At 43.2% G+C, this 15,864-nt stretch overlaps 1 protein-coding gene across 1 annotated transcript in view; it reads left to right on the forward strand.

Moving 5' to 3' along the window:
* LOC126088454 (discoidin domain-containing receptor 2-like) overlaps positions 1–15,864 on the forward strand; it is a 764,950-nt gene that overhangs the window by 601,027 nt on the left and 148,059 nt on the right. Inside the window, exon 6 of the mRNA XM_049906599.1 lies at positions 11,637–11,784. Coding sequence (XP_049762556.1) covers positions 11,637–11,784 — 148 coding nt within the window. The remainder of the gene's footprint in view (positions 1–11,636; positions 11,785–15,864) is intronic.

Below are 15,864 nucleotides of genomic sequence, written 5' to 3' on the forward strand. Positions count from 1 at the left end.
CCAAATAATACATATTTCAGAAAATATTTTCTGGTGCCTTCGCAATAATTTTAAAATATCATTCTCCGACCAAATAAAGTTACAGTTTGTATTGCAGGTTTTAAAGTCATTGTTCTGGTTTAAGATGTCAAAGCAGAATTATCTTACAAGATGATTTTTTTATGTATTCCTCATGTGCATTATCTGCATTTGTCATTATTCCTTTACTCCTTCACTGTGTACGACAGTTAATTTCATTCTCCATTACTTCATCATTAATATTACTCTGTTTACCTTTTTAAACACGTTTCTCCACATATTTGTCCGCCTGCTTAGCTGGGTGTTAACGCGCTCGCATCGCATGCAAGCGGGCCTAATATCAATTCCCGGCCGTATTGGAGATTTTCTCCGCTCGAGGACTGGGTGTTATGGTGTCCTTATCATCATTTCATCTTCATCACCGGCGTGCAAGTCGCCCAATGTGGCCTTGATTGAAATAAGACTTGCCCTTGGTAACCGAATTTCTCCACATAGGGGCCTCCCGGCCAACGATGCCATAGGCTCATTTCATTTCCACATATTTAACTCTTGATTATCCGTTAAATATTCTGTTCTCATATTTTCATTTACGACAACTCTGTTTGACAAATCATAACTCTTATCCTCACTCTCCATTTCATTGCCATATACTTGAACTTCATTTTCATCACAAATAACCTTTCCTCACGCTTCCTGCTCAGTATTTCATTCACCAATTTTTTAGAGTAAATTTCGAGCATTTCAGTTTTAAAATTCTTTCTTAATTCATAACAAGATTTGGTCAGCTGATTCATTCTCTAATCAGTTTTATTTGAGACGTCCTTCCTAGTTTGCTTTAATTCATCACTGGTTTACTTACTGGTTGGTTTCGAACCTTACGAAATTCTTTTGACTAATCATTTTTAATCTTGTGAAAATTCTTTGACATCTGCATCATTTCACATAACAATATTCTAAAATCACATTCTGTGGTGGTCCCGATAATAATTTCATCACCACTAACTGACAGTTCTGTCGACTCAATATGATTTTCAATAATATCAACCTCTTTTTTCCCATTTACTTCAACACTGTCGTCGTCGACTATATTATCAATGTGATTTACACTGTCACTAACATCTTGTTCCCCATTTCCCTCAACAGTTTCGTCATATTCTACATTATGAGACTCACTCGATGGTAATAAAGGATTATCGTCGCTATCAATTAATTCATTAATATTGATAATATTGGCAACCTGTGCTTGAGTGTCAATCTCATCACCCATATTATCAATACTAGGATCTATTTTGCGTCGTCAGTAATACAGAAACACAAAACTTAAAAATCCTAAAACTGCTGAAATTTATTTCCTGAAATTAGAACGAAAGCCCCCCCTCTTTAATAGCTCTGTAAGTACAACTTACGCTACTTACAACGAAGTCAGGCGCCGCCTCCACTATGTCACGAAACCAGCCGCGCTCGTCGAGCTGCCAACTCGACCAGGTCCCACAGTCAGTCACACGTACTGCACTGACCTCCGCACGTGAATACGATATTGCCTGTGTTACTCCTAACAACGATGCAATGTTTCTTCGGACTTGCATGAATGTCCCAAAGAACAGCCGTTATGAAATAAATGAAATGTATTCGTATGTGTGAATATGGACAACCATCAGCTGTATAATGGAAAGACGACAGTGAAAATTTGTGCCGGACCGGTATGCATGTCCAAAGGGAACATCGCATCGTAATTCGGAACAACACAGGCTCTGCAATAACGTATTTATCTTCCGACACAGAACAAGCGACTTTCAAGTAAAATATATCCCCTCTGCGGGAATATTTATGTAATGGATATACGACTACAAGTTGTAAACACACGGTTGACGACATATGGAAGTATGGGTCTGGCTGTGAGTCGTGCACGGATAGCCTGAAGCTAAGGCGACCGCTCATGAAAAGCGGAAGGTCCGGGTTCGAGTCCCGGTCCGGCACAAGCCTTCATTGTCGTCGTTCCACAATATAGCTGATGGTTGTCCATAAGTCTATATTCACAACTGCCAATACATTTCGTGTACCCGCTTGTGAAGTACCGTTCGTGGCCCGCCACGCGCCTCCGTAGCCGCCAACTAGCAGACGCTCCCGACGTATTTTGCCGGCCGCACCGCCTCCAGTCGCCGGTCTGCGTCACAGCCGCAGCCGCCACATTCGAAGCCTCGTAGGCCGATGACGTCATCTTCACTTGTCCAGCTCCACTCGCAGTATAGACACCGCCATGGCAGCGATAGCCAACCATTCCTAGTTCATAAAATCCGTTTTAGATCCACAGTTCAAAAGCAGTGTTCTCCTCTAAACATCCGTCGTTCGTAACAAAAAAATATCACGCCTTTCCAACAATCACGCGGGAATCTTAATATTCACTGTTAACAATATCATAGACGGCCGTTGTGACCCGTCGATTCTAGGCGCTTCAGTCTGCAACCGCGAGACCGCTACGGTCGCAGGTTCGAATCCTGCCTCGGGTATGGATGTGTGTGATGTCCTTACGTTAGTTAGGTTTAAGTACTTCTAAGTTCTACGGGACTGATGACCTCAGAATGTTAAGTCCCATAGTGCTCAGAGCCATTTGAACCATCTTGAACAATATCATAATCCACAACATAAGTCAAATTCAGAGTTCTGTTCAAATATGCACTATTCGAAATTCCTCGCACTTCAATTAAACTGTCTTTAAAGGTTCACGAATGATTGCCACTCCGCAAGTTTGTTGTCCCTCAAAAGTTTCTGACACATCGACTTCTCAACAGCTTGTGGTCGATTTCTCCAGTGAGGGAAGCCAAGTGCAAAACATTCATGAGGATGCGTCTGGTTTAATTTAAAAAAATGCAAATTCTTACCATGAAACACCACACAGTGAGTTCCTGGGCCTAGCACTTCCCACGAAAAAGATGTGCCAGGATGAACAAACATGGTGGATTTCAGTAAACAATGCGCGCTCTCAACATGCATAGTATAACTCGGGGTTAATTTCTTACCTCTCGTCTTGTGATGATATAGATTTCGTCCCAATTGTTCTTCGTTGGCCTCAGGATCTTCTGTACGTGCAGTAAACAGTGCATAAAGAAATGAAGAATGGAAAAGAACTCAGTGCTCTTAAAATTGAATTCATGGATTACTGAGGTTATTTTAATTTATTTCTATATACAGAAGCCAAAAAATTAAAAAAAAAAGATTCTCAAAGCCAGTCTGTCGTTAATATTCATAACTTACCAGTCATTAATAATTAATTTCCGAGCTAAAAAAAGTCACAATTCTTCACACGAGAATCAACATGAGATCCTACAAACATGTTTTCCGAGGCAAATGTCTTTACGCAGAGTTGCTCTCCGCATACTAGTTCGCGTGTCGCCACCTCGAAAACCAATCATAGACTGTCTAGTGAGCTACCTTAACAGTTTCGCGCCTGCCCTTATAGTGCGCACTTGTGATTGGTCCATCCTTTCCATCAATAAGCATTGACAGTAGTGTAATAAGCATTTGCACATGAATTGAGAGATATTGAAATTATTATTAACAAGTTCTTAGTGCAAGTAACGTGAACACCACAGTTGGCGCTGTGGATTAATACACACATCAAAAAAACTTTTCCATCAACCTGGTTCCCAGAACTCCTGAACATAGACTTACACTGTGGATATTGTATCACAGACAAAGTCCGTTTGACAGTTCAGAGATGTCACTAAACCCGCCCGAAGATTATGGCTCGCAGGAACCCTGACAGCAGCGCCCCCATGTTGAATAATGCTTTTCGTGCAGCCACAGAGCGTTGTGTTACGACTCAAACTGTGCGCAATAGGCTGCATGATGCGCAACTTCACTCCCGACGGCCATTGCGAGGTCCATCTTTGCAATCACGACACAGTTCAGCGCGGTACAGATGGGCCCAGCAACATGCCGAACGGACCGCACAGGATTGGCATCACGTTATCTTTACCGATGAGTGTCGCATATGCCTTCAACCAAACAATCGTCGGAGCCGTGTTTACAGGCAAGGCGTTTAGGCTGAACGCCTTAGACACATTGTCCAGCGAGTGCAGCAAGGTGGAGGTTCGCTGCTGTTTTGGGGTGGCATTATGTCGGGCCGACGTACGCCGATGGTGTTCGCGAAAGGCGCCGTAACGGCTGTACGATACGTGAATGCCATCCTCCGACCGATAGTGCATATTGGCGAGGCATTCGTCTTCATGGACGACAATTTGCGCCCCCATCGCGCACATCTTGTGAATGATTTCCTTCAGGGCAACGACATCGCTCGACTAGCGTGGCCAGCATGTTCTCCAGATTGAAAAGGGCTGTTTATGGACGACGTGACCCGCCAACCACTCTGAGGGATCTACGCCGAAACGCCGTTGAGGAGTGCGACAATCAGGACCAACAATGGCTTGATGGTTTATAGTATGCCACAACGAATACAGGCATGTATCAATGTAAGAGGACGTCCTAATAGGTATTAAAAGTACCGGTGTGTACAGCAATATGGACCACCTCCTGTGCAGATCTAGCTGTATGGTGGTAAAACATGCCATGTGTGTTTTTCATGGGCAAAAATAAAAAAGTCGCAATGATGTATTCCAGTTTCAATTTTCTGTAAAGGTTCCGGAACAATCGGAACCGATGTGATGCAAACCTTTTTTTGATGTGTGTATTTAAACAGTAAATAAAAATTTCGCTTCTTTTAGTCCAGCGTGGTAGGTGAATCCGCATTGTCTCTCTCTGCTCCGGAACGATATGAGTCTTGCTGACCCGGCCGTTCTCATGCTGTGCGACCATCTGGCGCGTCATCGTTGTGTGTGCATTTTGATCCTACCTACTCACTAGCATTCGGAAAAATCTTCTATACTGTGCATTAATGCATAGCAACTAAAATGTAATAATTGTAGGCAGTGATATGTCATAAACGCCACATAAGAACATTGTCCTGTTCACAGACTAGTAGTGATGCCGCCTGTATTTGATACGGGTTTCGCCTTTAAACCTTGCCAGTGTTGTGGAAAGGGTTGGTACAGCAGTCAAAGTGTTCTCAAGTGTGGCTGGATCTTGTTACGTGTACGGCAATTCCTTCGTGTGTTGGTATTGTGTACTATTTTGATCAAATTGTGTAGGGATGACACCATGCAGCGATATGTGCATCGTATGCGTAGTGGATTTGGTTCTTTCTTATCGTTAGTAATGATAACTTGCCTCAAAAGGCGGATTAGTGGGCGGGTACTTGCAATATCCAGATAGAATACGTGTGAAATCATAGGAGGAGGAGCTTAGTGTTTAACATCCCGTCGACAACAAGGTCATTGGAAATGGAGCACAATCTCGGATTACGGAAAGATGGGGAAGGAAAACGACCGTGGCCTTTCAAACGGACAATCCCGGCATTTGACTGAAGCGAATGAAGGACATCACGGAAAACCTAAATCAGGATGGCCAAACCCGGCTTTGAAGCTTCGTCCTTCCGTATACGAGTCCATTGTGCTTATTATTGCACAACCCAGCTCGGTGAACTCACAGGTATTTCAGCGAAGTTAAATTAATTGAACACAGGTTGCTTTGCGAGTTAGTACCGCTCACAAATCTCAATCACAGTTCGTTTCTCGCTTGCAGAGAGTTCTTTTCCACCAGTGACAATCGGCGTTGGAATTCGCTTGGGGCAGATTCACTCAATTTGTGGTAATACGCCGGGTGTCCTGCAATGCCGTCCTTTCGCAGAATTCACCGTATTCATGCCCTATATCCTATTTTCTAGTACTCTTGTATCCGTATCATTGTGTCTCACAAATGCGCAGATTATAACCGTGCTTCATGTTGTTTCTTAGGATCTGTAAAATCCTGCAGTAGTCGAAGGGTTTCATTAAACTCAAAAGGGACTATAAAATCTACAGGTTGATCAAGAAATTTTAAGTGAAGAGAATACTATCTGTTTCACGCAGGCACTGTGATCCGCATTACGAGGAGACAATAACTAGAAAGGAAATTTCCGATCGTCGTAAACGCTGCCACCCGTTCTTCGGACTGATAGGTGGTGAGTCATGGCTCTAGGTGAACTAGGCGCGTCTTTGGAAAGATTTCCGGGATATCTTTGCGCCATTTACCATCATAGGTTGGTGTTTCATTTGCTCGAACTTAAACATTAGAAAGTAACACCAGTGCACAGACTGATCAATTCTGATAGTGGAAATGAAATGATACGATTTCACAGGAGACTCAGGTTAGATTACCGGCCTTGGTACAAATTTTCACTCAGCGCTTCAATCTATATAAGAAAAAATGACTATTGTAGCATTCTATTTCAGTCTGTGCTTGATAGATAGGTTGATCCTGAATGGCTCATTTTCATATTGAAGCGTGGCTGTATTTATCACGTTACTAGAACTAACTGAACTATCAACGAAGGAGTGTTTCTTAGTGTCAGTTACATGAAGACCCCTGCGTCGAATGAAAGCAAGAGTGTGGTGCGCAATTAATGCTACGAAAATTATTGGCCCGTTGTTTTTCCTCCAAATGTGAGCAATTTACTGTGATATGTATCTGTTGAAACATTACTGTATACCGTCGAATATTGAACGCAAGCGGTTTCCGCTGACGAGGCAGAACTTGTAATACCATGCACCAGCAGCTAAGCGCTGTGGAAAAGACGATACGGCAGGCGGGTGTGGCCGTGCGGTTTTAGGCGCTTCAGTCTGGAACCGCGTGACCGCTACGGTCGCAGGTTCATATCCTGGCTCGGGCATGGATGTGTGTGGTGTCCTTAGGTTAGTTAGGTTTAAGTAGTTCTACGTTACAGGGGACTGATGACCACAGATGTTAAGTCCCATAGTGCTCAGAGCCATTTTAACCATTTGAAACACGATACTAGTTATTGAAGAAACAGTTGATCATATGTTATTAAAGGTGTAGCTAATATTAAATGACCATCAGAAACACCAGGGATAACACTACGAATTGAAACTCATTTATTTCACCATTCTTTAACAAAAAACGAATAACGTATAATGTTTGTGACTGTGTGAACTCTCCTCTGTTGTTAGTCTAATTGTCACGTAACTAACAACAAACGAAGCGTTATAAAATTTGTGTGAAACAAGAAGAAATTTTTTGAATTATTTGTTGTCTTGTTACTAGAGCGCAATACGCTGGAACCGTATACTGAAAGGAAAGCGGTAGCGTACAATACTTTCTAATAAGGTACTGGTCATGCTGCGAGCCCGCTCCGTCCACGACGGAACAAATGGTTCAAATGGCTCTGAGCACTATGCGACTCAACTTCTGAGGTCATCAGTCGCCTAGAACTTAGAACTAATTAAACCTAACTAACCTAAGGACATCACACACATCCATGCCCGCGGCAGGACTCGAACCTGCGACCGTAGCGGACACGCGGTTCCAGACTGAAGCGCCTTTAACCGCACGGCCACACCGGCCGGCCACGACGGAACACAGACATATAGGTTCAAAGGGAATTCTCATAGTTGAAGTGAGCTCGTGAAAGTAACTGTTGTTAATGAATCTATATTCTGAAATTAGGTACACCACAGAAACAATATAATTGAAATATATGAGGGATGACTAAATTATTATTACACTCAGGTCATAGCGCGGCTCCTCCCGTCGGAGGTTGAGTACTCCCTTGGGCATGGGTGTGTGTGTGTTGTTCTTAGCGTAAGTCAGTTAAAGTTAGTGCGAAAACTTAGGGACCGATGACCTTAGCAGTTTGGTCCCATAAAACTTTACCACTGAACAAACAACAACTCACGTCATAAATACTGATGAGACACTTCTGATTTTTTATTTCGCGGATTTACACTATCAATGCGTGTTTTTAATATACTTATAGTTCCCATAGAAACATTTAATAGATACACAGGTAATACAAATGTACATCACTCTCCCAAGATGCAAATGCTAGATATTTGGTTGGGTGATGGACGGTCACAATTACTTAGTAAAATTATTCGGAGACTGACTTGTATGCGACGAAAGCTTCCTGCTCATTCAGCAGAAGCATCCTTTCTCTGTGGAAACTGCACTTAACTAGGCGTCGTTGCAAATAAGCTGATGAGACGACGTATTCGTTACAACGCTCATTAATGGTTACGTCGTGCTTGATGTTACAAATTGCAGAAACAGTCTGCTTTTCGTAACTGCACAAGTAAACGTAATATCCCAGGTAAATTACTACGTAGTTAGTTACGCTACGCGAGACAGTAATGCGTCGTCGGTAGCAACACATGTAATTACACAAACAAGCAAATAAACTCCAGTGCTTGATATATCTATTGTCGTTCCTGAAATTACTTTAAAAGTGAATCATCAGTGTAAAGAGTTAACACAAAGTACGAGCAAGTGTATGTGAAACAAGTAACCTGGCTGATGGGCAGCAAAAGCACCACAAACACAAAAGATTCTTATCATTAATTTCTATAAATGTGATAAGCGTTACTAAAAATATTTATGTGGTAGGAGATAACAGAGAAACCTAAAATAAGAATTTAATTCTCCTCTTTCCCAAGTTATGTAAACAAAATACAGGTATCACCAAAATATGCACAGTACGAGGCGACGCAGACAGCGTTGCCGTAACTCTGAAACACGACACTTCTGCATCACCACACTGGAGCGTGCGCCTCTAAATGGCAAAACATCTTCTCTTGAACTGACACAGTCTCTGACAAAGCCATTGTTATAGAGGTAGACGTAGACGGCTCTATGCGACCGCTGAGAAGTCAGTCGACTCCTGCAGATCAACGAAAGTGATTTAGGAGCTCCGACCTGCTTGTGTATGAGAGCCGAGATAAGTTAGCTTACTTTCAAGTGTTGAGAATATGGGCCCAACTACCTTACCAGTATACTACTGAAACCACTGACCTACGACTCTAGTGTAACGGTGTAAAAAGTATCGCAACCTGAGACAACCTTCCCTTTCATGTAGTACAACCGTCTTTTACAGGATAGGTATGTTTACCCATATTCATAATTAAGTCGTTTGCTGTTTGTGAATTTTCGAAGTGCACAGCTACAGCTAGTTCGACGTTAGTTCTTCAAGACCCTCTGATATAGGGCTTCGGTTCCAACAACTTCATGTGAAGTATAATGTGCCTGAGGCATTGTAGTTTTCACGAGGAAATTAATTGCTACAATCAGCTAACGATATTTCGTCGTCATATGTACACTTCAGTTCGATAGCAGAGCGTAAAATGCAAAGATAAGATCTCCGCCTTTTTGTCATGTTATGTACGAAAAATATGGTTCGAAATTTGCGTGCATCCAGATCACCTGACCCCCCCCCCCCCCCTCCCCCGGTACTCTTGGAATTGATCCTCTCATCCCTACTTACGAAAGCGTTTACGCGCGTTACGTACTGGGTAATGTCCATTTTCTCGCTCTGTGCGTGTCCAGTTGCACAGTAATAGAATGAACTTGATATTCTTCTCAAATAATATGTATAACATATTTATCGTACCACGTAGTAAATCAGTTATTGGTTTGAATAAAGTGCTACACGTATGAGGAGCATTCCAAAACTAAGGTCCGGGAACAGTATTTAACCGATATTAGGCTCGAATAAAGTTTCGCGCATGCAGAACGGTCTATTGATGCTTCAAGAAACTAATCAGTGTCGGTGTGATTCAGTGGTCACTTGCCATTCGGTGAGAGCAGATCACCAAGTTCGAGGCAAACATAGATCACGCCAGTTGTAAAGTGCGCGGTGTGATTAGAAATCTGCTGGTAAAAGGATCTTCAGTTGCTGTAATCCATCGTGAGTTATGTCTAGTGTGTTGACCTGAAGAAATAAGTGGCAAGCAAGTTCGAAATTGGTCAGGAGAATTTCAAAATGGCTGCTCAAGTGTTCACTATGAACATCGTTCATCAAGTGAATCAAAAACTTCGAAGTCGTCGACAACTGTCTACTGTCTAATGAATTCCAAATTGTTGCTCGGACCTCAGATTACAATGGCTCAAATGGCTCTGAGCACTATGGGACTCAACTTCTGAGGTCATCAGTCCCCTAGAACTTAGAACTACTTAAACCTAACTAACCTAAGGACACCACACACATCCATGCCCGAGGCAGGATTCGAACCTGCGACCGTAATGGTCTCGCGGTTCCAGACTGTAGCGCCTGGAACCTGGTTTCGCGTCCCAGGAAGGGCTCTCAACAAGGAAAGGTTCAAATAGTTCAAATGGCTCTGAGCACTATGTGACTTAACATATGAGGTCATCAGTCCCCTAGAACTCAGAACTACTTAAACATAAGTAACCTAAGGTCTTCACACACATCCATGCCCAAGGCAGGATTCGAACGTGCGACCGTAGCGCTCGCGCGGCTCCAGAGTGAAGCGTCTAGAACCGCTCGGCCACAACAGCCGGCGTAAGAAGGGAAGGGTGCAGGCGTCTCGGAGCGAACCAAAGCTATGTTCCTCTGACATGGAGAAGATACACAATGGCAGGAACTCGATAACATGCGTCGCTCAGACCGCCGAAGGGCTACTACTGCAGTTGATGAGCGCTACCTACAGATTATGGCTCGGAGGAAACCTGACAGCAATGCCACCATGTTGAATAATGCCTTTCGTGCAAACACATTACGTCGTGTTATGACTCAAATTGCGTGCAATAGGATGCATTGTGGACAACGTCGATACCGACGCCCATGGCGAGGTCCATCTTTGCAAACACGTTACCATGCAGCGCGGTACAAATGGGCCCAACAACATACCGAATAAACCGCTCAGGATTGGCATCACGTTATCTTCACCGATGAGTGTCGCATATGCCTTCAACAAGACAATCGTCGGAACGTGTTTGGAGGCAACCCGTCAGGCTGAAGGCCTTAGACACATTGTCCAGCCAGTGCACCATCGTGGAAGTTCCCTGCTGTTTTTTGGTGGCGTTGTGTGGGGCCGACGTACGCCGCTGGTGGTCATGGAAGGCGCCGTAACGGCTGTACGATACGTGAATGCCATCCTCCGACCGATAGTGCAACCATATCGGTAGCATATTGGTGAGGCATTCGTCTTCATGGACGACAATTCGCGCGTCCATCGGGACATCTTGTGAATGACTTCCTTCAGGATAACGACATCGCTCGACTAGAGTCGCCAGCATGTTTTGCAGACATGAACCCTATCGAACATGCCTAGGATAGATTGAAAAGGGCTGTTTATGGACGACGTGACCCACCAACCACTCTCAGGGATCTACGCCGAATTGCCTTTGAGGAGTGGGACAATCAGGACCAACTGTGCCTTGTTGAACTAGTGGATAGAATGCCACGACGAATACAGGTATGCATCAATGCAAGAAGACGTGCGACTGGGTATTAGTGATACCAGTATGTACAGCAATCTGAACCACCGCCTCTGAATGTGTCGCTGTATGGTGGTACAACGTGCAATTTGTGGTTTTCATGAGCAATAAAAAGTGCGGAAATGATGTTTATGTTGACCTCTACTCCAATTTTCTGTAGATGTTCCGGAACTCTCGGAACCGAGGTGATGCAAAACTTTTTTGATGTATGTATTTCAAATTGTCTGTATGAGAGATGCTCTTACTGCGGCAATGAAGCATTTTCTGTTGAATTACAGATGCTGTCCGGCAACACGGACACGAACACGGTGGTGGAGCAGCGGCTGCAGCCGCCCGTGGTGGCCACCAGGGTGCGCGTGGTGCCTTTCAGCGAGCACATGAGGACGGTCTGCATGAGGCTCGAGCTCGTCGGCTGCAGGAACAAAGGCAAGTGATTCCACGACAGCGCTTACATAACCTCGTACGTATTCTTGAAGAAAGGGAAAGAAAATTGAGGGTCTGTTACATGATCACCGGAGCTTTATGAAAACTAAAGGCAAACAGTTCTGACGTAGCGCTTGATAGTGGAAGCAGAACTTAAGATAAGTCAAGGAACGCTAATAGGATACATCGATCTGGAAAAGTGCCTTCAACAACTTAATGTTTAAGCGCAGGCTTACCCGGCCGTTGCCATAGTCAATGATATTGGTCAATGTATGTTACCATGTTGTCAATGTGTAAAATTCTCCGATGTTTCCTCTTCTAGTGCCAGTGGCCTTCCTCATTGTGTTTTTGCTGAAGTATCCTGAGGAAGGCCACTTGCAATAGTGGATAAACAGTCGGAAAACTTTGCACATTGTCAATGCGATCACGTACCACAAAAAATTTTATTGCATCAGTTGTTTTTGCTAAAACACCCCCAGGAAATTTATTTTCAATAGTGAACGAAACGTTGGAGAATACTACACACTGACAATGCTGTCGCGTACCCAGGAGAATTTAGTTGACAGTGTAAAGGGCGTAAGATATTCCAAATTCCAAGGGAAATACAGGGAAAGTCCAGTGATGTACAATATGCACAAGAACCAAGAGATAAAAGTAAGAACGGAAGACTAGGAACGAAGTGCTCAGATTGTAAAAAACGAGGATGTAGTCTTCCACAGAACCTGTTGAATCTGTGCATCCAGGAAGTAGTGATAGAAATAAAAGAGAGCTTCGGGAGTGGGACTAAAATTCAAGTTGAATGGATTCTGTTCGGCGACTTTTGTACCATGAAGTAGATTTTCTCAACGAATACGGCTGCTTATGAAGCAACGTAACCCCCATGGACGAAGCAAGCAGGAAAAAAAATGTAGAGTAGCACAGGCAAAGAGAACATTCATGGCAAAAGCGTCGAACTTAAGGTGAACAAGAAATTTCTGAGAACGTTCGTTTGGAGCAGGCATTGTATGGCAATGATTAGCGGACTGTAGGGATAACTCGAAAAGAAGAGAATCGAAGTGTGGGTTTTATGCAGCTTGCCGCGCTTCCAGATACCGCCTGCAAGATTTTCATATTCTCTCGCTCGATACGTGCAGACTATTAGTCCTACACAAAAAATGAACTGGTCGTAGCAGGCTAGAGAATATGATAATCTTGTGCGTGGTTTTTGAAGGCGTTGCGGTTTCCTTAAAACCCATGTGTAGGGGCAGCTGAATCACCGTGTTTAGGAAGTGAGGAGGTTCTCTGCAGAACTCGCGAGGAGATATTGATACTCAGAATGGACAAGATGATAAAACGTGTAATAAGACTTCACGGTAAAACTTCTTGAGGGAGCTGCAGAGGGTAAACACTTTAGAAGGAGACAAAGACTGGAATACGTTCAACAAAGAGTTGAGGATGTTTTATGCTGGGGCTACTGTGAGATGAACATGTTGGCGCAGGAAGACATTCGTAGTGGGTCTCATAATTTAGAAAACTGATGCGATGTAAAAAGGAAAAAAAAGCCTTTCCTTATTTTCCTACTTTCCCTGCTATGCAGAAATAAACTTGGAAATTCTTTTTCTATTTGAATCAGCAATTGAGTATTCTGTAAACGAATGGTGCTTAATGGTTCAGTGTTGTAGCTAAGAAAAGCGTATTGGGTTGTCTGCACTTAAACAATACAGCAGTAAGACTTTTGGCTTACGCTAATGATCCGTAACGTAAATGCTTTGTCACATAGAAACTTTCCTAATAATAAGGAAGAAAAATATTGCTGGTAGAGTTTGTTGAGACCACTCACCATCTGACGTATTGAGTTCGATCTAAATTATCAGTATTTCCAGGAATGAGGTTTCACTCTGCAATGGAGTGCACGTTCAAATTTGTGATTTGAAGGTTTGTGGCAGATTAAACTTTCTGCCTGACTGGTAACGGACCCTGGAACCTTAGACTTTCTGCTCTACCAGAGCTATCGAAGCATAAATCACGTTCCGCCCTCACAGTTTCACCTTCCCCAATACTTCTTCCTTTTCCTTCACATTCTCCTGCTTATCTTGAGGGACTAGTACTCCTGGAACAAAGGAAGGAAGATGTGAGGGCGTTTCATGATTCATACTTGGATAACTCAGTCATTAGATCACTTGATCCGAAAGTGAAAGGTCCCAGAGTCGAGTCCTGGCCCGGCACACAGTGTGAATGAACCAGAAAGCTACTAACACTTCCATTCTACAGTTCATTCCAAAATCATTTGTGGTGCGCCGTTATACATTGTGCTCATTGTCTCATAATTTCAAAATGGCCTCATAACTTCTCAGTTTTCCACTTACCTGTAAGGCATCCCTGATTCTTTATTATTTTTCTTAGAATCTACTTCTCACTGCCATGCCCAATTTGGCAGAAAATTTGGCAATTAGTCGAGTATGAACTATAAGCACGTAGAATTCCATACAGTGACCATTTCGTTAGATTTTCTCTAGATTCACTGCCGTATCTTATTACAAAATACTCAACATTCTCAGATAATTCTTTGAGGTTTTGTTGGTATTTGTGTAGGCTAGAGGGAGAAGGGAAATGGAAGGCTGTTGGTTGTCTAAAGATTAGAGTTTTGAGACTTCAGTCATCTGACACGTTCTATGTGGCTCACCACTAATATGTCTTGTACCATAGTCTTAAACTCGTGGTAGCACTTCCCTCCTACGTCCTCAATTATTTGTTGGACAGTAAATAATTATAAACTTAGAACAATACATTGCATGCAGCTGTGCCACATGAATACCATGGTGTGCAGTGCTGTTTCTCCTCTACGTACTTCGCCAAGTGCAGTAAATAATGTGAAGAAACAGATGGAGTGACACCCACCGCACTAAAACACGGGACATATTTAAGCAAGGATTTGACTGAATCCCATTAAATGGCGCACCGCTACATTAGTCACTGGTCTAATGGAACGGAAAACCTATCTAACGACATGCAGACGAGGTCCTACTAGCAGTTTTCTAAGAACAACGAAGTAATAGAACGATTCCTTCTTTTTTTTTTGTTATAGATGTTAGCAGAACGCCTGTTTTACTCGGGAACACCATGCCTGCGATTCAAACACATACGTACGTGCACTCGAAACTCAGAGTACTCTGCCTTGTGCACTCAATCTGCCATAACCAGATAATATGACACATTGGTAACACATTGAACTCGCATTTTGCGAGGAATGCTGTTCAGTTACCAGTCTGGCACTCCACATTTTTTCGTGGGTTCCCAAAATCTGTTAAGGGAAATCCCGGTGTTGTTCCTTGAAATGAACATCACAGTGTCTTTGTCCGGGCTTCCTCAATCTGAAATCGTACTTCGTTTATGATAGCCCTGTTGTCTACCCTGATCTGCCTCTTCCTTTCTTCAGCATGACTGACGAAGTCGATATCAATTTATTGGCGCAGAAAGTACCAAATACGAATTGATAAGGCTACGCAGAGGTTCCCGAATCGATAGGCAGAATAAAACAATGGATTTCACTTAAGGGGAGGCCAGGGGCAAAAAGTGGAATAAAATTGATTTTTATTTTTTTGTTTCATTAAAATCTACGGAATCTAAATGGTTCAAATGGCTCTGAGCACTATGGGACTTAACAGCTATGGTCATCAGTCCCCTAGAACTTAGAACTACTTAAACCTAACTAACCTAAGGACAGCACACAACACCCAGCCATCACGAGGCAGAGAAAATCCCTGACCCCGCCGGGAATCGAACCCGGGAACCCGGGCGTGGGAAGCGAGAACGCGACCGCACGACCACGAGATGCGGGCTACGGAATCTCCTGAACATTCTGATATATTATTTATTTGATGGAAATGTTATCTTGTTGGTATTATCATCCTTTACTGTATATCTGCATTGTCATTTTTCCTCCTCACGACTTACATTGACTCATTTGAACGGTCATGTTTCCGAAACTATTCACTATAGAAGGCTGTGGTTTTGTTGTTTTGTAGTTGACAGTCTGCTCTACACAGTGTATTGTTTCCGTAGCTCTTGGTTTGGATGGAGCGAAGTGTTTCGTGAATAATTTTC

Source organism: Schistocerca cancellata, chromosome 1, assembly GCF_023864275.1.
Source record: "Schistocerca cancellata isolate TAMUIC-IGC-003103 chromosome 1, iqSchCanc2.1, whole genome shotgun sequence".
NCBI lineage: Eukaryota > Metazoa > Arthropoda > Insecta > Orthoptera > Acrididae > Schistocerca > Schistocerca cancellata.